The sequence below is a fragment of the Orbicella franksi genome, chromosome 1 (genome assembly GCF_964199315.1).
Source record: "Orbicella franksi chromosome 1, jaOrbFran1.1, whole genome shotgun sequence".
Taxonomy (NCBI): domain Eukaryota; kingdom Metazoa; phylum Cnidaria; class Anthozoa; order Scleractinia; family Merulinidae; genus Orbicella; species Orbicella franksi.
This window is the reverse complement of record NC_138145.1, coordinates 26,866,904-26,894,530: the sequence shown is the minus strand read 5'-3', so window position 1 is coordinate 26,894,530 and position 27,627 is coordinate 26,866,904. Positions and strand designations below refer to the sequence as shown.

The 27,627-nt window shown below is 39.4% G+C and overlaps 3 protein-coding genes across 5 annotated transcripts; 1 reads left to right on the top strand and 2 right to left on the bottom strand.

Annotated features, from left to right (window-relative positions):
- The first annotated feature begins 936 nt into the window (after positions 1 to 936).
- LOC145499960 (uncharacterized) lies at positions 937 to 22,802 on the top strand. 3 transcript variants are annotated; one of them, XM_081479478.1, is made up of 17 exons: positions 937 to 1,974; positions 2,765 to 2,825; positions 3,600 to 3,704; positions 9,560 to 9,613; positions 10,442 to 10,518; positions 11,328 to 11,429; positions 12,948 to 13,097; positions 13,739 to 13,842; positions 15,927 to 16,192; positions 16,678 to 16,725; positions 17,533 to 17,621; positions 18,259 to 18,475; positions 18,984 to 19,049; positions 19,610 to 19,749; positions 21,109 to 21,246; positions 21,505 to 21,593; positions 21,739 to 22,802. In XM_081479478.1, the coding sequence occupies exons 1-17, from the start codon at positions 1,853 to 1,855 to the stop codon at positions 21,855 to 21,857; spliced, it is 1,947 nt and encodes a 648-aa protein (XP_081335604.1). In that variant the 5' UTR covers positions 937 to 1,852; the 3' UTR covers positions 21,858 to 22,802. The 3 variants fall into 3 exon arrangements, with proteins under 3 accessions (XP_081335604.1, XP_081335610.1, XP_081335615.1); XM_081479484.1 differs by lacking the exon at positions 21,505 to 21,593 and having other exon boundaries at positions 940 to 1,974; positions 21,739 to 21,889; XM_081479489.1 differs by lacking the exons at positions 937 to 1,974; positions 2,765 to 2,825; positions 3,600 to 3,704; positions 9,560 to 9,613 and adding an exon at positions 9,897 to 10,008 and having other exon boundaries at positions 10,042 to 10,518.
- A 1,131-nt stretch (positions 22,803 to 23,933) lies between these two features.
- LOC145499978 (uncharacterized) lies at positions 23,934 to 26,342 on the bottom strand. The gene has a single exon (XM_081479498.1). It carries the CDS (start codon positions 26,313 to 26,315, stop codon positions 25,071 to 25,073), a length of 1,245 nt encoding a protein of 414 aa, XP_081335624.1. The 5' UTR covers positions 26,316 to 26,342; the 3' UTR covers positions 23,934 to 25,070.
- Positions 26,343 to 27,077: 735 nt separating this feature from the next.
- On the bottom strand, positions 27,078 to 27,368 carry LOC145499990 (uncharacterized). The gene has a single exon (XM_081479508.1). The coding sequence runs from the start codon at positions 27,366 to 27,368 to the stop codon at positions 27,078 to 27,080; it is 291 nt and encodes a 96-aa protein (XP_081335634.1).
- Positions 27,369 to 27,627: the final 259 nt, after the last annotated feature.

Sequence of the window (27,627 nt, the reverse complement as noted above, 5' to 3'; positions counted from 1 at the left end):
CACTCGCTGTTTGTTTAAGGAACATTCATGTGTTGATCAACTCTGATTAAGTGCCAGCAAGAAACTGATAAAAGCACACTTCTTGTTCTGTGTGGGTGTGGTCCTTTTGCATGTTAAAGCCTGCTCCAGACTCCCAATCAAGAGAAACGAGCAAAAAAACGCAACGGGTTGAATGGGAGAACGAAAAAGATGATCAGCCACCATTCTACCGGCTCAGTCCGAACAAGGGGAGACTAGTGGCTTTCCTCTCTCGTATTCACTTCTAGTTTTCCTTTCCCTTTTCGCAAACTGTGAATCAGGAAAAATCAAATAGGGCTTAAAGAAAGAAAAACCTCGAGTCTAACGTGGACCACGCTCTGCTTAATATGTATTAGTATCACTCAACTAGTGGACTAATGCAAATCCTGCATTTTGATTGGCTACGCTACTAGAGGACTATTAGTGATAGTCCTCGTGTAGCGAAATTGGTGCAATCGAGCGTGACGCTTTCTTTCGTTTTATTCCCAAATAAATATTTCTTCAGCTTGCATTTACTAACTTTGTTATTGCCTTTTCCGTTCGACTAGTTGGGTGATACTAGAACAATTAGACTCTTCGCCCTTAAGGGCCACGGGTCTATAGCCCATTCGCCTTCGCTTCATGGGCTGTTGACCCGTAACCCTTGCGGACTACGGGTCTAATTGTTAATTAATCTCTAGCTAGAAAGACACTTTCCAGTCCAACTGTCTCAAGTTCAGAACAGATGCTTGATATAACCCCTTGTAGTTCTGGACGGAAATTCTCAGTGCATCAGTCAGAGGTTCTTTGTGTATGTTATCCGGATATAAGTAATGATAGTCCATGCATTTGTTCATGCTGCATAACTAGTTTTGGCCTGTGGACAGTATTGATTTTAGCCCAAGCTGAAGACAGATCCGACGAGAGCTAAAATGAGAACTACAGGTCAATTAACAGCTTTATTGAAGTGTCAATGTATTTAGTATTAACTACTAATTGGGGACACAACAAAAAAGTTAAAATTATTGACAATTAACAACTAAACAACCAAACCACAAAATATCCATCAATTAACAAATAGACGAGATTTTCCCATGACTCACACTCTTATAGCCCACCATAATGATAATGACGTCATAATGTGTGCAAAACGAGAGTGGCCGCGCCGCACGCGAGGGGGTTTTTAGTGCAAAAGTTGGATATTTTGTGGCTTAGTTGTTATGGTATACTACAAAGGCTTGTTTTCACTTACGCTGGAGTGGTAATGATAAGGAAATTGTGCCATTATCTCGATGGAATTGGAGTCGGGGGAATTGGAATGTTTCCACTTTCTTTAGGGATCAACCGAGTCCAAGAGTAAGGTTGTCCTGAAGCGTACGCCACAATGTTCGAGATGTATTATGGGAAATGGCAGAAGGAAACAGCATAGACTACGAGCAGTCTCTCTTTTATTCGAAGATCCGTGTGGGGGAAAGAAACACGAACGAACGAGAACAGGCGGATCTTCAATCAAGTTTGTTTTTCCTTCATTATATTCTCGCCGAGACACTCTGAACCTCAGAGCAACTTCCTTGTGTACAGGCCCCGCCGACTAAGAGGGACCGGGCTCTGGGGTCGAGAACGAAACAAAACTTACCCTGTCCACCCCTATCAACAGGGATTTTTCGCTTATTTCCGGGCGACAAGACACTTGAGGCACTCAACACTTCTTGCAAACATCTCCTTATGACAGCGGAAACCTATAAAATATTTCTATTTACAGCAAGCAGAGCTCGAGGTGCTGATTTTCCAGCTTCTTTTCGCTGTTGTGTCGCCGGTTCCAGCAGGAAATAGAGGCAGTTATCTGTTCGCGTCAATGCCCATGAGTGTTCGCAGCCGCGTTCGGAAGTCCATTTCAAAATCTGTCAAAGGCAGTGCCTGTAAATTTCGATTTACGGTTACCTATGAATACGTCGACCTAAAATGCAACAACAGATGGTAAGTCGAATTCCCTGTTAATGTTAAACTTTTCACAGTACATTCTGGCAAGGAAACCACAAGCCATTTTGGCTTTCATACAGGAGATGCCGCGGAGCCTATCTGTCAAATGCTACTCAGTAAGTCTGAGGAAGTTTCTGTCCAAAATATGCTTTGTCGTTAAAAATTATTTGTATCGAGTGTCGCAACTAGCAAAGATTAATAGAGTTGGGCAGAACAATGGATTAATTAATTGCTTGTTTCCTCTTAATCGAATGAACAACTCCTTTGAGATCAAAAAGCCTATCAAAACAATCTTGTTTTGAAAGAAACACAGGAAGAGGTAGGCAATGTTTTTGTAAAAATATTCAAACCTTTATTGAGTACGTACCTTATTTGGTGCAAATTTTCAGTTTGAAACTTCCTACAGAGATATAATTAGTCATTTAAAAGGCACTTCAATTAAAGTATTTTGCACACTTTATGGCTGTATCATTTAATTTACTAAGCAGTACATCAAAATGGCAATATTTCCTATTTTGGCGATTTATTCATAATACGGACTGTTTATGAAGGCATATAACTTTTTCAATCAAAGGTATTCGAAAGGGGTACCTTTTCTATCAAAATGGTATACAAAAGGGGTAGGACCTCGGGGCGGAGCCTCCCCATATAAAACTCTGTAGAGTATCCCCGAGACTTGGTCAAATGTACGAGTTTCTTTTGTATCATATTATTTTGTAATATTTTGCTCAACACAATAACTAATGGATACAAATTTGTGAATTTTTATTTCTTATTAATTGAACAGGCAGCCAACTTCTCTGAGTATCGTTTGGTTCAGAAGTCACCGCTCCAAAGTGTCAGAGAAGGTAATGTCTGTTCTGACAATTTTCTTTGCAAATGTTGAATCAATCTTCATTAAGCTTATTTTATATGCATGAAATTTGAACAGATACATTTGATGATTTTATCACTCAATTGCGTATAATAGACCTCTTTAGCTTGGGCGGTTTGTTTTCCCATTACAGACCACATGATGATACTCTTGAGAATTCTTGCTTTCCAATTTTTAAATAGTCGCATGTACATGCTTGAATAATTGTAAGATGGATAAAAGAAAAATTCTCTGGAGAATATCGTGTGGTCTACAATGGGAAAACAAGCCGCCCAAGCTAAAGAGGTCTATTCACTACCTCTATTTTCATAGTCTGAGAGCATACAATTAGCTATAAATTGTGTCATACTACTCACTGATTTGCTATATAGTGAGTCTAAATAGGCCTCATACATAAGAGCCTTCCTTACAGAAAAGAAGACCCGACTTGGATTACATTGGCTATGTACAGTCACAGGTTTTTCTAATGGAAACCAATAGTATATCCATGCACTGATATAATTTAGTGAACAGAAATTGAAAGCATGATGATGTTCAAGCTCGAGGGTTTAAATTGCTTCTAGTGTTGGAAACTTACAATAATTATTCTTGGATGTAGGTTCAAAAAAGCAGTTGCTGCCTGATGGTTCTACCGGTTTCAAGATTGGCCTCATGGTTTTCCACACCTAGAGTTTAACTACATGGTGCATGCAGCATATTTTTTTTATGTACTGAAATATTGCTTTTTGTTCATGTTCATTAATCACAGCCCACATCAAAAGTGTCTATAACAGATGAAAAGACAGGAACAGTCAGCTATGCTGCCAACTGGTTCCCACCCAACTCTGTGGAGTTGGTTGTTACTCTGTACAAGGTATACAATCATAAGAAAATAGTATATATCTTAGCTATGGTAACATTACGATTTGTACACAATTTCTTTTGATAAGCATGACAAGGCGCAACTTAAGAGCCACTGCCCACAAATATGGACCAAACAATGGCACAAGTCAAAAAATCGATTTTGCTCATTTTTTGCCCATAGATTGGCCCTAGCTAGATAACAAACAGACCATAGTTAGTTTCCGCTAATGCAGTTTTTTTGGAAGAAATTCGCGAAAAACGATTTCGCCCCGATTGACCTCAAAATCTACTTCCAGTTATGCTGAATTTTCTGAAAATTTGATTGCTTCGTGCGTCGCAAAACAGCTACTTGAGAATCTTTCAATGGTTTTTATATTCAGCTCAGGTCTTCATGGTATGACTGAGTGAAAAATAAAATAAATCGAGGTTTCTTTTGAGCCCGAAACGAGATCGAATAGACACACAAAATATTACAATGTGTTGAAAGTGAATTATAGCACTAAAATATCGCCATATTTTTCTATGGGCTATAACTTTAAATGCCATAAAAACAATTTCTACGGCTTAGCTATACACCCACCTGTTTGAAAATCAAAAAACATCTCTGGGCAAATGGTTTTAAGTCGCCCGCCTTGGCCTGTGTTTCTCATAATTTTTTCCCTGAACTGCCGTGGGAATGTAAACAATTGCGTGACGTGGGCGATCACTCTGAATACATAATTCGTTTCCAACAAACCGCAGATGGCTATCTTCAGTAGAACATTTGGGTGAAAAAAAAAAACATAATGGACCACTTTTAACTTTAATATTTTGAAAGGCATTGCTTTAGAAATTTCGTTAATTAAACATGCCAATTAGAAGCAATTTACTTGGAGCTCGGGTGTTTACTGCTATGTCGTTTTAAGCTGTTGTTCTTTCTTTGATCATTTTAATTACAAGAACGAGTTCTGGAAAGAAAATCGTTCTAAGTTTATTTGTTAAGCGTAATAACAAGTTGATATTGTTGGTTTGTAGCCTTACGTGATCTGAAGGAACGCTACACTATTACAGTGATTAAATTTATATTTGTTGATTTTGACGGATCGATTCCTGGTTAAACATATTTTATTTGTACTAGTCAGCTTGTCGACATTTGGTGTCTTTTCTCCTTCTAAAAAGTCGGAAAAGTAAACTAAACAAATCCTAAAATTTCAAATCATAAATAAGAGACATCAACAGTGCCAATGTCTCGGTAAGCTATTAATCTGAACAATTACTGTGCTGGACGGATTGCTTTGTGCGCGAATGTTTCTTTTCAAACAACTAAATGCTCAATAATATTTTGTTATATGGCTAGCTCCGTAAGCAGGCAAGATGAATCAAACCCTGCGCTGTGATTGGCTACCTGAGTGGGCAAGATGGAGCTATCTTGCGCGGTTGGAATTACCCGCCGTGTCCCATAAGAAAAATTTCCCCGAAAGCCAAATAATAAATCCTTTATTGCCAAGCTTGTTTGGTCAAGATGGCTTGATATTGGCCTCATTCTTTTTTTGCGAGTTTATGGACACATAAGCACGCAAAAAAAAAGAACTTGGCCAATATCCAGCCATCTTGACCTCACACTTGGTCAATAACCTATACATCTTGACAGATATTTTTTTCCTTCAGTCTTAAAACATAGGGTGAGGGTTAGGCTAAACCCTAAACTGTTTTGGCGGCCAACCTATTTTTTGTCTGACTGCTTAATCAAATTATATATATATTTCTTTGAAATTCGCTCTTCCGTGACTGACTATGTTCGCTGTTCATTTAAAACTAGGTTTACACTAGAGTAAATTGTTCTGGATTCGTGATGAATCCGGAATGTTTTAGTACCGGATTGATTTTGCCGTTTACACAAAAGTGGACGAATCCGAAATTAAAACTCCCCGGTTTGGTCCTGTCTCCAGAGATTTTGAATCTAGAATTTAAGGTGGAAACTTTGGATCCGAAAACTTTTGAATCCGGAGAGTTTTGTCGTATAAATGATTTTCTCTCGAATCCGGATATTTTTCAGCTTGCGATCTTTTGAGTTTGCGGTGGAACGAAAATGGTGGATTACATGAACCAGTCGATCCAGTCGTAGTCAAGTCGTAGGCACATTGATGGCCATTTGATGGCGGTCACTGGCTGATTACCTCATGCTGTTACAGGTGTAGGCAATCACTTTTATGATGGGTAATGCCATATTCCTCAGAACCCAATTTATTGAGGCAAACAATACTGACGTCATCCACTCCGCTTTACTGTGCTGATGACGATGTTGGCACGATCAAAAACTTCGCTCGACGGTTCTAGATATTAAATAAGACCAGAATAAATGCCTGAAGGGACATGACATGATGGACAACAGTACCGTGGTCAGCAAGTTGAAAGAAAACTTCAGACTGTCTCAACCTAACCCTAGCCTTCTTTTCGGAGGCATTTTGTTTCTCATTGTCGAGGCAACAAACTGCTTGTTAACCAGTTCATCATGAATGTTCCCGGAGTTATTGTCTATGGTTGGCAAAATGGTGCAAAATTCACAAAGTTTATATTCATTCACATTTAATGTCGTTATTATTATTCACGAATATATTTATTCACATTCAACAACTAAATTTATATTCAAGAAATATACTAATTCACATTTAATGACGTATTTTGTATTCACGAATATATTTACTCACATTTACGGGATGTATTCATTCACATTCAACGGTTTATATTCATTCACATTCACGATCGAAATATTGGTTTAACATGGTGCAATATTCATTCAACATTTTCTGCGCACCGCCTTTGCACATCATTAGGTCCCAGCTCACGCTCTATAATTTCTGAACGCAATATGGCGGACGAAGGAAGCCTTACTATATGAAGGGGTAGAACAAAGACCAAAGACGCCAAACACAAATGTTACATTGGCAGGAACTTTCGATCTCCTACAAGAGTGCGAATGGGAATGGAACACCGCGGAAGTAGGATTGAGAGAGAACATCCAAATAAGGCTCGAGTGTAGCTCTCCAGCAATTACTACCTTTCGTCAGTATCATAGGGCAGCACTGAATGAAATACTGGGAGATATATGTCTTTTGCATGGAGAATGGATACGTTACGACTCATCAAACTGCACAAACCTTGCAGTGTATTCTGTGACCAGCCCTGAGGTCTTCCGAACTCAATATTCAATATCGGAGGTAGTTCTCGGGGATCAGAGATGGCGCAGTGGTGACCCTCGCCTCCCACCAGTTTGACCCGGGGATGAGTTTGTGGTTGGTTCTCGCCTTGCTTGAGGGTTTTATCCGGGTTCTCCGGTTTTCCTCCCCCCACAAAAAATCAGCATCTCCAAATCCCAATTCGACCAGGATAGAGGGTCTGAATGAAAACCTGCTCTTCCTCTCTAAATATTTTAATTCTAATTTTTATTTTCTTTCTGCAACAAAGATCGTCGGGTTTCATGTGGACAAAGTTCAAATGCTTCTTGTTTCAAGGTGGACATTGAAACGTTGTATTGTGGAGTACGGGCTTCTTGATGATTTCGCATGAGCAACTAGACAATCTCATAGAACGTTTCATGATGAGTGATCAATCAACGGGATGGAAGAGGGAGAGTATTGGCCATGTTGACCCTGGAGACTCTAGAATCAGCTGGGCTGTCGTAAGACACCCTCACATTTTCACCCCTATGATCACTTCACACCCTTGATGGCCACTCAAACCTTTGCGTCGCTGAGGGAAACAAATCTAGGACAATGCTACAGTTATGTTATTAGTAGAACGTTTAAACAAAAAAAACCACAACAACAACGCTAGTATAGTTTTTTTTTTACATTGTTTTAGGAGTACCTTGTTAAAGATTAAAGGTTAATAAAAGGAAAATCATCAATACCCCCATGCTTGACAGTAACCAGGCTATGGTGTCTGTCAATATGCGACAAGCTATTTGGAGCAGCCACAGAATACGCTCTCCTAGAAATTACGACAGCCCAGCGGATTCTAGAGTTTCCAGGGTCAACGCGGTCAATTCTCTCCCTGATTCCATCCCGTTGAACTCTAAGACCCATAATGATTGAAGATGTCCGGTCACCAAGGAATACCCAAGCAAAGTCCCATGATCACTCATAAAACGTTGTACGAGATTATCTACTTGCTCATCCAAAAGCATCGAGCAGTCTGTTATCTCCTCTAGCCCATGTAATGTTTATGTTCAGTTGTGTATGCTTGGGGTTGTTTGTCTTTGTTCTACCCCTTCATATAGTAAGGCTTCCTTCGTCCACCATATTGCATTCAGAAATTGTAGAGCGTGAGCTGGGACCTAATGATGCGCGAAGGCGGTGCACAGAAAATGTTGAATGAATATTGCACCGTGTTAAACCAATATTTCGATCATGAATGTGAATGAATATAAACTGGTGAATGTGAAGAAATTCCGGGTTTTCTAGCTGAGTTTGAGCATATTGTGTAAGTACAAATTTTCTACACTGCTAGAAGAGCTGAGAATTGATGATATTTCCACTTGACTTTATTTGTCAGTCAATGATTCAGTTGCCATAAACCATAGAGGATTGGTTAAGTGTATGTCTAAAACTGCCACTGTATTGTGACTTATCAGTGAAATTAAACTGAGCAATCTTGGGGAAATAAACAAATGTTAAAAATCATTCACCTGAATCATATCCCGGAGCACTGTAGTCATGTTCTTTATCAGGGATGTTGTGGGTGTTGCAATGCAAATGAAATATATATATTTATACTAACTTATACAAAAAAAATCCATTATTTTATCCACACAACGTTTCAAAAATTGCTTTCATCGGATTGTTGGAAACGATTATTTACTCGAGAGTAACTATCCGCGTCACGAAATTGTTTACATTCCAACAACGGATTTTGGGCAAAATCTATGAGAAACACAGACCAAGGCGGGTGACTTAAAACCATTTTCCCAGAGATATTTTTTGATATCCTAACAGATGGGTGCATATTTAATCCGTAGAAAGTGTTTTTATGGTATTTAAAGTTATAGCCCATAGAAAAATATGGCGATGTTTTAATGCAATAATTCGCTTGCAACACATTGTAAAATTTTGTGTGTCTGTTTGATCTCGTTTCGGGCTCAAAACTAATTTCGATTTTTTTTTTTTTTTCACTCAGTCATACTACAAAGACCTGAACTAAATATAAAATCCATTGAAAGATTCTCGAGTAGCTGTTCTGCGGAGCGCGAAGCAATCAAATATTTGGAAAATCCAGCAAAACGGAAGTAGATTTTGAGCCCAATCGGACGAAATTGTTTTTGGCATATTTCTACCAAAGAAAGTTGTATTAGCAGAAACTAACTATGGCCCGGTTCTATTCTTACTAGGACCTATCTACGGGCAAAATACAAGCGAAATTAATTTTTCGACCTGTGCCATTGATAGGCAATTTAGGTAGATTTTTATAGGCATTTACTCTTAAGGCAAAGTTTTAAAAAACTCTGTACAGAGGATTCAGAGCCACCTTAAATGTTTGAAAATATAAGGTGGCTCTGAACCCTGTGTACAGAGTTTTTTTAAACTTTGCCCAAAGTTGCATCTTTAATCATGCTTATCCAAAGTTGATTATATAATAAAAATTCATCATGCCTTTTTTGAATTATAATTAAGCCCCTAAAGCTGTAATTAAGGGTGTTTTTAGCAGGTCATACTTTTGCTGTGGTAACCTATTGTGTCACAAAAATGATGACAACATGCTCACAATGATTGGACATTTTGTGATACCATGATTGTAGCATTAAGTGACAAAGAGTGGTTTTTAATGACCCATCAAAATCTAAGTGCTGGAAACTGTTTTGAGCCACCTTAATTGTCTTTTTTTTTTCAGGATTTTACTGGAGTCATGTTTAAAAAGAAAGATTACATGTTTGTTCTTGAAAATGTAAGTTACAATGAATGTAGTTAACCATAATTGTTCTTTGCACAGTTTAGACCACTCTCTTAGAATGACTTAATAAAAATTAATAAAATTTTAATGTTCTCATGAGTGCAATTAGATTTCAAAATTCTCAGCACCGGTACTTAATTGCATGGCAGTGAAAGTGCAGTTTCAGTTTTCTCTCTCACCAGTGTGGCCCGGTTTTGAATCCTGGACCTTTTGTCGATCATAAGAGGTTTAAGGACCTGTTTACAAGGAGGGAGGGTTACCCTAGCAAGCCGGTTACCCTAGCATTCACACATTTCCTCTTTTTTTCTTTGTCATGTTTACAAGGCAGCTAGGGTTATGCAGGAAGGCGGGTTACCCTATCTGCGTGCTAGGGTTACCCTGGCAGGTGGGTTAACTTTTTCCCTTGTAAACACTCTGGCTAGGGTTAACCTGCCCACCCGGGTTAACTTTCTAATTGTTTCCAGACCCTTTGAGTGTAACCGCGCATTAAGTTGTCCTGGGTTGTGGGGTTATCCTACCTGTGAAATTTCGCTAGTAAACCCGGGCTATCTTTTGCTCTCCAGCTAGGGTTAACCTGCTTGCTATGGTAACCCTCCCTCCTCGTAAACAGGCCCTAAGTTTGTTTTTGGTTCTTGTCTTGCTCTCAGGGTTTTTTTCTGGGTTCTCTGCTTTTCTTCCCTCCGCAAACACTTCTAAATTCAAATAATTTTGATCTGGAAACAGTGGGATATACCTCTGCAAATTTCTATTTTAATTTCCAATGAGTTTAGTTCAAGGGGAAAACCAAACATGTTACATTATGGTGTGTAACTCTCTTTCCAGGTTACTTCAGATGCAAGAAAGAAGCTTGCTATATTCCCATGTAACATGGCAGAGTATGCTTCTGCAGAAACAGAAGTGTAAGTCTATAATGAAAGTCTGCCTGCATGCATAATGTGTGGACTTGTGATGCTACATGTAGCCTAATTAGCTTTAGGTATGCATTGCAAACCTATATGATGTTGACATAATTGTATCTACTTCTGTGTATGTATTGCAGGCCTACTGTACAATGCTTCATTAAAAAATGTGGTAACTTTTTAAAAAGAACATTCAAATTGTCTTCTCTACAGGCACAATGTGGTACTTGCTGATTCCAAAAGGATAATTTATTCTTAGTGAAATGAACCAAGAAAAAAGAAGCATCCGGGGCTAACATTTAAATACCATAATTGAATCTAATACAACAGTGTTATGAAAGGTCTTATATTTTGTAATGTTTGAATTTGTTAACACATCAGGGATGCACATTTTAAATCTGTTAAACATGTAAAATAATCTCTTGTCCCATATAGATTGTTTAACGTGTAATGCTCCATTTTCTCTATCAATGATGTTTGACAAGTGGAAAAATGATATGTGGTTTTTGCAAAAATAGTTGTAAAAGAAGAATACCTAATATCTAAGAAATTCTGAGGGACAGGCTTTTAGCCAGGATTTGAAGAATGGCCTTTCAAAATGTGCTATAGTGCCTGACAAATGATTACAATTCTTAAGCTGGCAACATATGAAAAATAAAACGATTTTCTTTTATTAATAAGTGGCTGTCCACAGGACACCTGGATACCCGTCTGGCTAAAAGCCTGCTAACTATTAGTTATTGCTGTTGATTTAGAGGGTCAAGTATTTAATTAGACATCAATAATACATGTCTCTTGGCAAACTGTAGATTTGACCTGGAAATGGAATTTAAAACACTTTCAAAGAAGGTTGCCTCTGCTAGGGTTGGAGCAAAAGTGAAATGTGAATTCATCAAGGAAGGAAGAGTGGAGTAAGTTGGACTTGTTTTGATGTTGTATTGATCGTCAACTTGCCTTTACAGTTTATGTTGTTTTTTAAATCCTGTTTCTCTCTTTCACTTTTATCAATATTAAAAACCATTCAACAATTAAGCTGAAACTCACATATCATGGTTGTCACACCTTTTAAACCTGTTGTCATGTTTTCTTTTGACAACTCTTCAAGTTGTCTACACCTGCAAATGTGTAATTGCATTAAATCTTGCTAATGTGCATGTATGATATTTCATATTATTATATCTCTCAGTTAGTACGCACACTGTGATTGGTCAATTTAGTGGGCCGTAATCCACTGTACGGCTCGCTAAAATTTAAAGCTGTTTTTGTTGCCAAAATGTTTTGTGATTTATCGCAAAGTGTTCTTAACATTTTTAGCAGGTAAGTTTAGCTTTTGAGGTGCGTCAGCAGTTTGAGGCCGTTCTGTATGAATAGAAATCATTCCTGAACCTGTCAGACACACGGTAGAGATATAATAATCTTACTAACCTCGTTTCCTCGGTCCGTACTGTAAGTTACGGATTCTCGTTTTTTTTTTCCCTTCGATTTATGGCCCGCGCGCTTTGCGCTTGGGCCATAAATTGATGGGGAAAAAACTTGGTCTGTAACTTACAGTTCTTAGGTAAGTTTAGCTTTCGAGGTGCGTCAGAAATTTGCGGCCGTTCTGTATGAATAGAAATCGTTCCTGAACCCGTCAGATGCACAGTAGAGATATAATAATCTTATTAACCTTGTTTTCTCAGTCCATACTGTAAGTTACGGATCCTTGTTTTTTTCTTTCCTTTCAATTTATGGCCCGCGCGCTTTGCGCTTGGGCCATAAATTGATGGGCAAAAAACTCGGTCCATAACTTACAGTACGGCCTTCGAACTCGGTTTGTAAGAGGTATTTATTATCAATTCAGAATCAAAGTTTGTACTTGTAAGACTGACTCAAGTTATCTCTGTCAGAGAACTGAGTGAAGTTAAGTAACTGAGTAAAGGAAATTTATGTTGACTTCATCATACTGTTATCTATTTTAGATTTGCATGTTTCAGTTAATTGCAGCTGTAATTTTTATGCTCCTTAGAAAAAATGGTCAATTTTTTTCAGTTCTTTTTTTTGCTTGGGATCTATATAAATTCTCCTCAGTACTATTAGACCATTTTTATTTATACTTTGGTTTCTTATATATGGTGCTATTATGATGTTTTCATCAATGTGAAAGTACCTAACATCATGAAACTAAAACAGACGTTAAAGTTGTGACATAGCCCCCTTATATGAAATATCTGGAATGTCAGGTTTTAATCCAAGAGAATTTGTTCTTGAACAATATGCCTCCAGCTGGAAGTGTACATCTTTAGAACCTTCCTTACATTATTAGTTTGATGACTGGAAAGTTGAGAACAAGGGCTGAAAATACGGTTCAAGAACAATTTTTGTTTCTGTTATGTTAAGTGCAATGCAGTTGGCTTTTTATTTTTGATTAAATTTTTATAATTTTTTTTAAGTGAGGATGACATGCAAAGCAACTTTAGTCATCTAAGTGAGGCAGAATTCAAATCGAGGCTGTCTGAACTGGCAGAGTGCAGTGATGACGAGGAAGAAGAAGACCAGAGTACACCGAACGAATCAGATAAATTTGCTGACCGTTCCAAACAGTAAGTCACATAAGATGTTTCGGAAATCACAGGTCATTGCTGGCAAAGCTCTGTGCCAAAGGACAATGCTGATGTGCCCAGCAGAAAAGTCAAGGCCTTGAGCTGCATTGTCTCTTTTGACTGGCCTGTCTAATGTGGGAGGGGCAGTCTCTTCTGCAGTCTTCATTATGCTACATACAGCTAAATGCAGGAATTGCGAACCATTCACTAGTCTGCGCTACCTTGAGCTAGCTTGAGCTATCGCTAGCCACAGCGCTGTTCTGGTTAACGAAAGTGGTATTTTAATTTAAGCTAACAGGAGTACATTTTAGTGCGATACAATTCTAGTATTTAGCTGATACTATTATGCCCAGCGCACTCAAATCACACATTACGCAAAACAACCACAGTTTCACATCTCACTAACACGGGTCTTACAGTATTCATCTATTTTCTGATATCTGGTATTTATCTAAATGGTTCTCACACGTGATGCAATCCCTTTCCAGCCATTTCCTATAAAGTTTCAGGTACAACTTTTTGTTGACCAAATCAAGCGTCACGCGCAAAATCCCCGCCCCCTGCATCTTAGCAAGGTAAATTGTTTGGATGAGGAAGGGATAAGTGTTTTACAAGATTCTTGATTCCGCCTCTGTTTGCAGCACTTGGTCTCAGTTTCTAGATGAGATGAAAACATTGGAATACAAAAATGTAGCCATGATCGAAAATCCTGTTGCGGATGTTATACCGAGCGAGGGCAATCAAGGTTAGAAAGTGAAGCACTTAATTTCTGTTGTTTAATCTTATAAATTATTATATGGCTGTGTCTCACAAAGACTGGGAACTACCGAATTCACGAATTTGATTGGCTGAAATTGATATTGACCGCGGTCTAGATTTTCCCATCTAGACCGGCATCTAGCTAGACCGGTTTCATTTTACGTTGAAAAAGTAGCAAACTAAAACACAAAAATGTTCACCATTTTCTTTTATTTTCTTCTTAATCATTTATGGAAGTGCCAAAGAGCCTGATGACAAAAAAAAAAAAGGAAAGAGGACGAGCAAATTGCGGCAGGTTTAAGTTAAGCTCATCGCTGTTCGCAAGCAAACTGTCAGCAAACCAGTTACATTAAACGAATTAAAGTTTTCTTCTTTGCCATATAATAAACATCTTATTAACCGAGCTAAGTCGGTCTGTATGGGAGAATCTTGACCTCGGTCGTGTTTACAGACCTCACTGCGTTCGGTCTGTACTCACGACCTCGGTCAAGATTCTCCCATACAGACCTCCAGCTCGGTTAATAAGAGCTAATTAAGGTCTCATTTTCTATTCGGTGAGCTGGAGATTTAAAATCTGGATATTTTGTCTCTTCTCAAGGACCCTTGAGGGCAGTCACCCAGTTTTAAAGTGTATTTTTGGCGGGGAGTGAAAGTTATGCCGAAAAAAATTGCTGAAAGCAGCAGATTTAGAGACCTTTCTAGCGCAGAAAAACACGAAATGATGGGCAATGCCATCCTGGAAACGGAAAAAAGCCACAGATTGTAAACCATTAACTCAACTGTATGTAGGGTTTGATACATCAGTTTGATACAAAATATCAAATGTAAATGTACAACACTGAAAGCATCTGAATGAAGAAGTAAAGTAGAAAAAAAGAAAAACTGTTCGTAAATTGGGCCAGTAAAGTTTGTTACCTTACATTTGCCAGGGCTTGTCCTTTTATACTTCAATGAGCGTGATCGAGTTTGATAATGACAGCCACGTAAAGAGGGAAACCCTTGCTTAATTTGACTTGCATAACGCGTATAAGTTTCTTCCGGCACATTTTTCTCGTTTATCGCAATTTTCCAGAGTATTACTCTATAGATAACTTTACAGGAGATTGTGCGAGAAACATTGCGGAAGGAAACTCTGTTTTTACTATTTTCGAATCCCTCGCCTTGCACAAATACTTCACTCAACTCAAAAAGTGAACACGCGCAGCGCCACAGTTTTCCCGCCTTTTTATACCATCACTCCGTGTAGATCACACTGAATTGTCCACATCATCTAGTCGACTGGAGAATTTTTTAAAGCAATTATTCCATTCGCCCTTGTTGATTCGAGATGATTGTGACAACCTCGGCGAGAGAGATAGACAGAAAGACTGTGACAAAGGGTGCTTGTCAAGTACACATTTCTCTTGTTTTGTTTGGATTGTGTATTCTAAAGCCGCATTGGACGTAAAAAGAATTTTAGAGTGGTTTATCCCCCAAATTACTCTATCTTCTGTTCTCATATTTTTTTCACACTTCCACGAAATCTTGGAAGGCTTTCCCAGTCATTCTTGAGAATCACGAGAATCTCTTTGTTCTTCATATTGATGGAAAAATGGTAAGCTAATAGTCTGCGAATGCTGCTGCCTATCATAGCTCCCGGCTTGTTTAGCTTTCGGAAGAAAGAGCCATTAACTAGTCAAGAGCGATGAGATGCAACTGTAGAACTCGATGCTTTTTTTAATTAGCACTGAAAGTCATCGAGTGAAATGACTGTAAGCAATCTCCCCTTGAACTTAAGTAAAAGTCAGGTTGGAGAGTGAAGCGGGAACTTGTGTTCCCTGATCAGATACTCTTTACTAGCACACTAAGAAGTATATGAAGATTAGTAAGGCAACAACAGCAACAACTTTATTTGTACTCAGCTAGAAATTAAATGAACAAAAATAAGTTAAAATAAAAAGAGTACGTGGCTGCCCAAAATAACCTTAATGGGCTAATAAGACTGGGCAGTCATTCTTAGTGATTTAATGCAAAAGGAGAACTTAAATGGTAAAATCGGGGCTTAGGTGGTTAAATCTCCTTCAATTCTAGTCAACGCAAATCACAGTCTTGGTAGAGACGTAGCACTCACACAGCAACAAACAGAAGCTGAACAATCAGAAAGCAAGAGCAGCAAACTTTTGGAAAGAAACAGAGAAAGAAGAAAAGTTGTCAGCGCCAACTTAGGAGATTTAACGGAATGCGAAGAAGAGGAAGAGGAGGATGAAGATCTGTCTGCTAACTTCTCTACTTCGCCTTTGTCTTCATTGAGTTCTATTAAAAACAAATTTCATTTCTCGTTATCCGGAAAAAACAAGGTAAGGTGAAAAAGTGTCGGTGGGATTAAATTCGGCTGACTGAATTTCTCTCTTCCTGGGGGTTTTGACGGACTATCTTTAGTTAAGCCGAAGTAAACATATGTCTTTCCTTACTCACTGGATTCCTCCCCTGCTCGAGAACTGGACCCGAAAAGTTCCATACTGATGACGTAAGCTCTCCAGAAATCTGTGTCGTGTCTCTGCCCATGATGTATTTGAATTTTTGGCGCGAAAATACAAACAATCGGAAACACCAGTCGGTCTCTGTACTCCCACGTCATCAATGTGGAATTTGGTAGGGTCAAATCGCAAATGTTAGTCGAGAGTTCGCCCATCAAAAATATTATAGTTCTTAGTCAGAATGATTGTATCACGCTGTTAGTTTGCGCAAGAAAAGCACTCGTGTCTAATTGAAGTTCCTTGATTAATTTTTTAATGTTGTTTGTTCGATCAAGTAGCAAAACCTATTTTTGTTATTTATCCAGCGCAAACCATCGGACTCATCATCTGAAGACACTCAAGGTAATATCGAGGTAAGTTAATTACAACTCCGTAAATATTCGTTCGCGCTAATTGTTTCTGCGCATCGTTACTGCGCACGCAAATTCACAAGCCAGGTCATGCATGAGAGCGCGCGCTAAGAAATTAAATGAACAATGATAGGGCAGATGGGCATTGCTATAGCTTTGCCTGGATTTAACGGTCTTGGACGATCGGTGACCCCTATTTTTCTTTTGATGGATCATTTTCTCTACCGATTTTCTACATTTAACGAAAAAATGAAGAAAATCTGTCGATTAGAAGTTTTTTGAAATTTTTTTAGAAATTTTTGTAAAATGCACCATCGAATTCCGTTCTTTTTAGCTCTTCGTTTATCTGTGCGACGGTTTAAAATGCCTCTTAAACGGTTAAATTTTGTGAAAAAAGTTGGTAACATTTGGAATTATTTACGCAACAGACCCACTTCTACAAAATATGACTGAGATCGTTTGCCTCCGTTGACTCACCTTCGATATTTTCAATTAAAAATCCCTGTAGACCATGCTGAATTACGTGCGCCAATTTTTGAAAATCAGGTTAGTTTTCCGCACGCTTTATCTCTGAAACGAAGTCGTTGACCCCCATTTTTTTTTTTTTTTTTTGCATTTCTGACACAAGTAACTCATTATCTGACTGCAGTAAAAAATTTTAAAAAAATCTATCGACTGGAAAATTTTCGCGCGAACGTCCTTAAGTGGTGTTGTGCTTCTTATCGTTACTGATGTAAGTGCTATTGGAGGGCCACTGTTACCTGTAGACTCCGAAAGTACACCAAAGTGATTTTTATGTGTTTTTTTTAGGGCGTTCCCACCGAAAGTAAAGAAAACAGAGTTTCGGAATGGCTACAGGGAAATCTTAACGACGATGGTCTTAATCAAATGAGAGTAGAGTATGTATTGGTTGAAACATGTCATTTCCAGATTTTCAGTCAATCAAATTGCTCGATGTATAGTTGTTTGACTGGCTGTTTTGGCACAAAGCTGCCGCGATCTTTACAAAGAAGTTGTCACGTGATCATGAAAACTTTCGTAAGACAGTGTTTACAAGGACTGACCTGGTTTTCCCAAGTAACGCAAGCGCGAGAAGCGCAAGCAACAGCAATGATCAAGCTCAAACGCAGCAGAAAAATCAACATTTTCCCTTTCCTCAGCTTGTGCTTTTGCTTGCACGCTAAAGAGAGTGAGATATGGGTACGAGACTAGCTTGAACTCCCTTTGTGCTGTGTGAAGACGGCAGACAGTATAATATAAGCACAAGGGGATCTTTTATGTTACACTCTATAGTACAAAGGGACTTGGAAGTAGTGACGCTCTTGTCTCCGCCTTTGTGCTTTCATCGGCGTTTGTTTGCACATCACACATAGAAAATGTCTTGTCCTCGCGCTTGCACTGCTAGTGAAAACCGCGCTTTCCGACCACAGCCCTATGGTCATAACATTGTCAAAGCTGCTGTTGATAGCAAATTTATATAAATCATATAAATTGTTCTTAAAAATTCTCGTGCTATTATCAATGTCTTGTTTGCAGACAACTCGAGAAAGACAACATGAATCTGAGAGCTGCTTACCAGAAACTTGTCACAAAGGTCACTGACTTGGAAAATGAGAAGGCAGGCATCAACTCTGAATTGGAACAGTTGAAATTACTGGCTAAATACAAGAAGACCGACTTTGTCAAGGAGAGAGAGGAGTTACAAGCAGAAATAACAGAGTTGCAGTTGTTAGTGGAAGACTTAAGGACGCAGGTAAGTAATGAAAAGATACGTGTGACAAAACACGTTGGGCCATAGGGCATGGGAAGTTTGCACCTTGTTTACACGGCAGAGTTAGTACAAGGCTAGTGAAAGCTGAGCAGGACAATGTCCTTCACTCGTAAACCCTCTCTGGCTGTTGACTCACACCATTCTTTTGAAGTCAAACTGCCTGGGTCGGACTGAAGGTGACGTATTGACCCTACGATGCAGAAATATAAACAGGTTATTGACCAGGCGTGAGGTCCAGCTGGCTAGATGTTAGCCTTGTTGTTTTGGCGTTTTTTAATGCCCAGGCTCATAATCACGCAAAAGAGTGATTCCAATAGCGGGCAAGCGGGCTCTATTTTGTCTGCACGGGTAGTCAAACACGAAAAGCGGAGCTACTAGTATCCCATGATTGTAATTAAATTAATGCACTGCTTGTGCCGAGGATTCTTTATTTTTGTTTAGTATTTTGTGAGTCTGCACAAGTTTATGTTTATGGATTCCTTTCGTTTAGCTCGGAGAAGCGGAATCCAAGTTGGAAAAGTCAACAGAAAAGGAAAAAGTTTCATCAGATTATGAAGTAAGAACGTAAAGTTTACATCTTTTTTATGTTTCTCTTTGTAATGAATTTCCTTTACTTCAAGTCCAACATTAAGTGAGTCTCTCTTGTTCCTGGCGCGGTTTTTTGTGAAATATTTGAATTTCTAATCCAAAAGAAGATGACCGTGCATAGATGGAGTACATTATTTTGGATTTTCCTCATTAGTGTGGATTTTGACCATTGATTGCAAACGTCGTAGTTGTTTTCATACAAAATAATGTGATTGAATCAAATCAAGCCTGTTAGACAAACTGTAGGAGTGATATTATAATACTTTCAATCAAGTGCTACGAAAGTTTCCGTTTGGCTGTTTATCTGAAAGAGATGGAGATCAGCTTGAGTGTGCCCGCTTCTGCTCGCTCCCGGTCGAAAAAAAACTAGCAATTGAGAATTTTATAGTTCACAAAATAGAGTGGAGGTGTAAGTTTAAACGGATGTTCTTTGGTCGTACATTGTCAATAATTAATGTTTGTCCAGTCGTGGTCACGGCGCTGTTGTTTTTGTTTACTTTTTTGACTGTTTTGCCTTTTCGCAATCAGTCGTGTCAAGTCAGAGGCTGGTTATGCAAGAGAGGCGTGAAAGGAATCACGGGAAGAAAATGGAGACGCCGCTGGTTTTCAACGGACCGTGATGGCAGGCTCTACTACTATCAGAAAAACAACAACACCCTGCCAAGAGGGTGGGTATCGGTAGATGTCTGATCTGTTATATCTCATGGTTAGCGAAATCGAGATCATGAGCCAGAGGTTATTGTTATTAAGTAATCCACCTCAGAAACATACGCACACTATAACATGCAGGTCAACATGAAGGTCGTTTTCTTGTACGATCTTATTTGTCTTTACAAATTTTAACAGTGAAAGTGCAGGAGACGAAGTCAACGGTTTAGCGTCGTTTCCTTAACACGAGATCATCTAAGAACCGAGGCAAGCATCGACATTCACACCCTGGCTTGTGGTGCGGCCAGGTTTTGAGCACACGACTTTCTCCGTTGTCAGGTCAAACACACTACATAATTTTACTATCGTATACAACAACGTCATAATACCCCCGCGGTCAGCTCACAAGCAAAGAGATCTGCAGTGTAATTTGATATTAGGGACTGGTCAAAACAAAAGTACAGGGGGGAAGGGGGGGGGGGTGAGCCGGAACATTTGAAAATGTGGTGATTAGACATGACCTACATGACCCACCCCTTCCACTTGGCACAAAACTGAGTGACGCACCCCTAAATGAAGGTTGAAAATCATATTTTGGGTATGAAATCGTGGTATTATTTACGTTTTAGATTTATTTCGCATTAATGATACAAAATCATCTAAAAATAATATTGTTTTCCTTTACTATTGCAACTTTAAGTCATGTTTGTAAACTCTAAGAAAACTTGACCTTTAACCTTTCACGCTAGGCCTTCAGCCTCGCAACGCGTTGAGCAGTGATCCATCAACAAAAAGGCTGTAGTGAGTCCTGGGAGTAACATAGCTTGTAAACTGCGAGTCCCAGATCTATGAACATGTGTCCCGTCCCGCACCCTTGGGGACAAATAGCGTGTAGACACAAGTTGGCCATTTCGTGTTCTTGAGCGCGGAGCGCAGTATTTGAAAATTTCTGCCCTGGGACTCCTTGCTCAATCCATTAGACTTCTTAGCTTTCGTACAGATTTTACAATACACGAAATTGTCATCTCTATTGTTCACCAGGCAAGGGTACTTTTTCAACAACGGCTCGAAAAGATTTCGTCCTTTGGAACAGGAAGGAGTTACCTCTGTTGTCGATTGTGTCAAATGTGTGCCAATTCCCGTTAAAAAAAAACAAAAAAACAGGATGACCCACCCCCATGGGTAGCTGAAAATTGAACGACCCACCCCTTACCAAGGGCTCAAAAACTGATGGCCCACTCTCTCTCTGCTCCGGCCCACCCTCCCCCAATACTTTTTGACCAGTCCCTTAAGCTTTCCCGTGCCTTGTGCTTTTCTTAAGAAATCCATGAAATACAAATCCCTAGGCTCCTCTCACATGCAGTTGTTTACGTTGGTAGATTCATCGATCTTGATGTGATTATCGCCGTCCAAGACCAGCCCTCTTCACAGCAAGACATCAACAACGCTTGCTTCAATGTCGTGACACCCACACGGACGTACGAGTTAATGGCGCACGACGAACAAGAAAAACTCAGGTGCGATAAAGTTTTGTTAACGTTTGATTTTACTTGTTTTAGTTTAGGAACTAGGTATATTTTATATATGAGAACAGCAAGGAACTCTGTTAAATCAGTATCAATTATACCTGCAGAAAAAAAAAAAAAAAAAAAAACACGAAACATCAACCGGGTTGTTTCATTTGTGTTGCTTCAACATCAAGAATAAACCACTCGGATCTGGGGCTTTCTAGTTTTATTTAACGCAGAAATAAAATTATTATTTCGTCGGTACAGTGTTATCGTCCAGGTGAGGGTAGTTTGTAAAGAACTGTTGTTGGGGCTGACGTCTCGACAGCCTAGGCGGAAGTCATCTTTAGAGCCAGGTGAGAAGTGTTTGTCAGTCGATGTTGTTGTAAATCTGGTTCGTTGAAACTGAACTCCTGGGTTGAAACCATTTACGAAAGTCATTATCATTATCCTGATTCAAATTTGTCGCCAAACAATTATGATTGATGTTCTTTTTTGTAGGTGGATCAATGCTTTGGATTACCTGCGCCATTGGAGAAATCGATTGGCATCGTGTAATGAAAACTATTAAACCACACGAGTCTTGCTCCGTCCGGCTACAAGTGTTGGTTGTCAAATGAATACCGTAAACTATCACTAAAAAGCCCTCCCACTCTTAACCCCCCCCCCCGCCCCCCGCCGTTATAGGCCCATCTACCTGTAGACAAAAAACTTACTTCAGATTATAACCCCCACCCCCCCCCAGATATAAAACCCCCATCTAGTTTAACATGAAATGAGTTAGATTTATCATGATGTTTTAAAGTTTAATTAAAAACCAGTACATGAAAAACACAAGCTCCACTGCGAAACGTTTCTTTTATTCCACTTATAAGCCCCCCCTGATATAAGCCTCTCCGTTTAAGAGCCCATCTAAAAACCCTTACGAAGTTGCATAAACGTAGGGCTTATAAGCGGCAGTTTCCGGTATGAGGCTACGATCATCAACCGAAGGGCGCCCATGCACTTGCAATGATGGGTAGCTGACCAGCAATATATATCCAAAAACGAACAAGCTGTTATAAACCTCACATAAAATGTATGCATGGAGTATTTCCTTTTATATTTAGGAAACAATGTTCATTTACGCAGAGAATATTTTGAGAAAAGTTTATGATATATTCCAGTGATGTTATGCTAACATTGATTTTTTTCGGTCGGCGAAAGTGCTGTTTTTGGCCAATTTTTGTAGAACTGCTGTAAAATTCGCCCGGAAAATAAGCCCACTTTCGTTCCACGTGAAAAAAAATCCTGTTTACGAAAAGTTTCCCGAATAAAGAAAGATGTAAGCCTTCTGTTGTAGTTCTTGTTTTTTGTTATGTTGTTTCCTTTTATTAGACAATGCTCAGAGCTGTGATGTTCATTACTGACTGCAGAACTTATCTTTTTCTTCATATCATTTTGTTCCGAGAATTTTACCCTATGCAGTGGTCTTGTATACACTTAAAATGTTTGAGACACAACATCCCCCATATCAAATGTCTGAAATACAAAACGTCTTCCGATAATAAACTCAGCACCCCCCCACCTTCCCTATCGAAAACAAGCCCAGCAAGCCTATGAACGATGATCTGACTTCCCAAGGGCTTCATATCGAAATTTTACGGTAAATTAGCCGAAGAGATTTCAGTCGATGAAACTGATAGCTTATGGTGCTTGGAATCCCTCTGTTAAGGCACCAACCAACTCAGTGGCAAAATGTCATTTTTTACAGTGTAGTAGGTTCATTTTAATGGCCATTATGCATTTATGAAGATGTGCTTCTGGAAACGATTATTGCTTTTGCAATTTGTGTGCCAAAGGTCTGCTTATACTTCAGAAGTTGTGATGTAGACTTCATTTCGTAGAACACAAAGAATAAATTTGTTCAGAGCGATTTGACTTGAGTTTGTCAACCATAAACCATTTTATTTTGATAATTAGCCCTACAAATTATGTATAGGCCCTGGGGACTTATATTCAAATTGAGCTCTTCGACAGAAAGATACCCTTCTTACAATACCGTCTATTGTTGTTAATATATGATGTTCGAGCATTAGGCAACTCGTTTTATGCTTAACACTGTTCATTCCGACACCACATCGTTTCAAAATGTAAACCCGAACCCTTTTAAAAAGCCCCGCCCTTTTCCCCACCCCCGACTAAGCTTCATGCCTCATCCCAAGTTTGTACACCCCCCTCCCCCTAAAAAAAAGAAAACAAACAAATAAAAGCCCAGTGACATCGGAATTTAAGATAGGTTTGTTCACTTTGTGAGAATAGAAATCTTGTTACCTTTCATATTTACCATTATACGGGTCCATACGTCTTCAGTTAGGGCATTCATCATTTTCGTCATTCATAACGGACAATTGATCGAGCGTGGAGCTTTTTATGCCTGCGACCGTTGAAAAGAATTACGTTTTTTGATCTACTGTATATAAAACCAAACAAGACATTCTCTTGCACGTTTATTTGATCCATACTTGGTCAAGAAAACGTTTTAGTTCGTGAAGCAGTTATAAGCATCTAACTTTAAATGCCCTACTCTTGTACTCTTGTTTTAAACTGTTACAAAATCAGTCGCTGCTATAAACTTCAAATGATTCAAGGATGATAAAATACTCAATATTTAGCGACTCAATCGACCCATTATTGTTCCCTTTGTTCATGCTCCGTTGTGTCGTACCTACAAAAATTATAAGATGTTTATATTCCTTAGAGTAAGGATGCATCTATTCCAGCAGTTATGCTTTTTGTGATAAAAAAGATAAAAACGTTACCTCAAAATTCCGTGTGTCAACATGTAGTTTCTCCTTGCTGGTGTTCAGTTCGTAAATCTCTCGAGATAAGTGATGCTCTTGCGGTCATGCCTTAGTGTTGAATTCCTTCATCCTTCCTATTTTTTGTTCGTCTTTTCCTTGTCATTCAAAGGAGAAATTACACGCTGACCATGCCACTAGACACGTTATGGAGAAAGGCACGAGAATTGCTGAGTTTTCAAACTACTTATGTAGTCATCATTAACTCGCTGCCCTTTTAGGTTCAAAGCCATGACACCTCGAGAAAATACAAGTATTTTCTATGCTGTCGAGTCCTCCCATCTTAGCTTAACTAGGTTTATCCTTCTGCACTAATTTAACAATGCATTTATCATTGGTTATATTCAACTCTGAATTACTTTCAATCGGATATATATTTGCAGTTTCATTTCAAACATGAAAACCGTTTGTCAGCACTAACAACGTGGACTCTGGTCGGTTCTAATTTTTTGTGCATACGTCTCGTGCTTATTTTCGATTGTCAACGAATCAGACTTGAGCAGGCGCCTGAAAATGGTGGACCGCTGCTTTCAATTTGGAACTGGCGAGAGTCCGCTTGTTCCTGGTGCTAAACAAAAGAAAAGCGGGCACTGGTGACATTTGTGCTGTTTAATAGGATTCAGCTGAAGCCAAATGAAAGAAGCAATTTTATATGCTGTGATCGTGGAGGGTTTTGTGGGCCAACGTAAGCCCGCCGGTTAGATTTATTTGACCCTACAACGTGCCTGAAAAAGAGAAAAAAAACATCGAAATTCTGGCTACATCTGCAAAACACCGAGAATCGAGCAAAATGAGCAAAATAAGCAGGAAGTACAATCTTACGTATTCTCTAAGTAAAAAGTGCATTGCTAAACAGAGGTGCTATTTAGCACACATAAGCAATTAATTGTACGTTAAATAACATGTGAGAAGACGACAACAATTAGTTTCATGCTGTGTTACAATTTAGTGAGGCTCATTTAATGGGCCTTATCCATAGTAATTGTTCACTCGTCAGTTTACAACGTGAGCAACGTGAGCCCTATATAGAATGACTCTCTGCCATTGGTTGTTGTGGCCTCCCCAGCCATAGTGTAGAAAGAAGTCTTTATGGTTTTGTGTTTCCATCCAACAGGTTTCTTTGTTTTTTTTCCACCACCACCACCCAGTTGTCGTAGAACTACAACGGCGAACTTGTCTGGACTTTTGCTTGTATTTCGTAGCGACAGCAAAATGCCTGGACCCGCCCGCTGTTTCAATTTCAAAGACAACTGGAAAATCGCTATTTAACCATGGAACACTGCTGGATTCAATCCAAGATTTGCTACCATGTGAGACGCTTGCCCCGTTGCTTCGTCTTTTGCGACGCTCAAGATAACTCTCCACACGTGACTTCAATCCTTGCCGTGTTCGAAACCATGGCGCGATTCGATTCATATCTGAAGAAGACGTTTTTCCTTCGCAGCTTGTTTGGAGCCATGGTCGTATTTTCTCCACGAAGCTCTTAACTCCATCCGTCATACTCAGCGGTGCCTTTTTGCTGCTGTCTCCGTATAGTGCTGTGCTAAATTTCGAACTGAAACGGGGGCTGGCAGCAAGTCTGTCGTAGTATCCAAATACTTGAGCCCAGGCCACGGCACCGCTTCCACTCCGGCAATTTTGACCGGAAGTAGGACAACATAAGAACTGATCATAGTCGGGTATTTCATGTTCAGAGGTTATAGATACTACAGACAAAGTTTGCCATGTTGAGCGCCGAGTCCGTTGGGGATGTAAGCTGATTGCAAAGTGCTTCCTAATCACTTCGTTCTTACGCCCATTAATTTCAACCATGAATCCAATTTCCCGCCATTGCAAGACGTTTCCCACGAATGTTCGGTTGGCATGGACCTCAAGTTTCAGGTATGACAGATGATTGGGCTTCTCCTTTATAGCGGATGAGGCCACCTTGGTACTTCCATCCGGTAGGCACACGTCTAAAAGCACCTTGCAAAGTTTCTGCTGCCATCGTGATCTCGACCTGGGGTGCATGCGTGTGTTATCACTGTCTGTTACGTAAATGTGAACAGATTTGAAACGTTCACCAAGCGCTAGTTCCCCGATGGAACCAGGTGAAAGGACTTCCGCAACAGTTTGTTTATTTTTCTTTTCTCTTCCGGTAGAAATAACGTCCGTGGTTGCCCAGTCTGACTTTGAAAGTTTTTGTGCTGCCCACGTTCGCCACTGTCTGTTAAAGCCATTGAGATCTTGATTTACCATTTGATCCAACTGACGCCAGTCTTCAATCTGTTTGAGAAGGTTGACAAAATTAAACACTTGAATTCTTGGAAAACTTGAATAAATTAAGCATAGATGTTCTATGGATCCTTTCAGTTAGCAAATGAAAGCGATTCAATCTCTTTCTCCCTGGTCGTTTCTTTTAGCTGCACGGCATAAATTTCTTACCATGTGCGATGGAGGTATGACAACTTCCTGTATAACTGAAGATGCAATGATCCGTAGGCCCCTGTTTAATTGGCATTGTGACATGACTGTAAATCGTGCATAAAACTATAAACAGGAGCCATTGTTGCTAGATCTTGCCACCTCAATGGCGGATATTTCAAGTTCATTACTACATTGATCATAGCTAACTATGCATTGATTGAAAAAACAAAACAAAACAAAACAAAAGTTGTGGACCGTACATTTTGCATGTCTCTCGTGAAACTTGACAAGTATTTAACAGCAATGTGTAACAAGAGATCTTGGATGTTCAAAGCTATTAAAAAATGCCACTATTTTGCCAAGAGATTAAAAAAAAAAGAACACTTTTAAATTTGGTCAGCTTTTGTTCAGTCTCACCTCAGGGATATCCGCCGTCCAGTTGTAACTCGCAGCCACAACAGTTCCATTGTCATTCTTACAAATTGTCAATCCCATTGGTGACAGCCGATAAAACTTCTCGCAACGCTGACCGCTCTCCTGAGCCTGTTGTATGAGTACGTCTGTTGGTCTTGGATCCGGGCCACTCTCTACTTTTCAGAAATCTCCAGTTTTACGGCCAGAAGACAGCACTATGTAATCACTTCCCATGTCAATTTCGTAGTAGGCTACAAAGTCTGGATCCAGGTCCAGACGATAAATTGAACGAGTGGGACCAAGGTCATCAGATACGTTGACTTGGGTGAGGTCTGTGAAGTCTGGATCAAGGCTACTCAGTTCAACTATTGAGTCCAGCACCTCATAAGGCAGCTGTAAGGCCGCTGTGCTGTATCCAAGGGTGATGATAAGAGCCGTAAGCAGCAGGCAGGTTTGCGGCCACCTTGCCATTATATTCCAAGCTTTCGAGCTGAGAAAGATAGTGGAACATAAACAAACAGCAGCAACGACAAAGAACTAAAAAATGAAATTCGAAGCACCCGGCGAAGAGACAGAGATCGAGTACCAAGAAGTAAATTATGAATTGAAAAATGAGCGAGAAAAGGTAGAGTAAGATTGAATGAAATGATGAATGATTAACCATGAAATGAATACATGAGAGAATTAATGAATCAAAGGCTGAATGAATGGATTGATGGGAGTAGGCAAA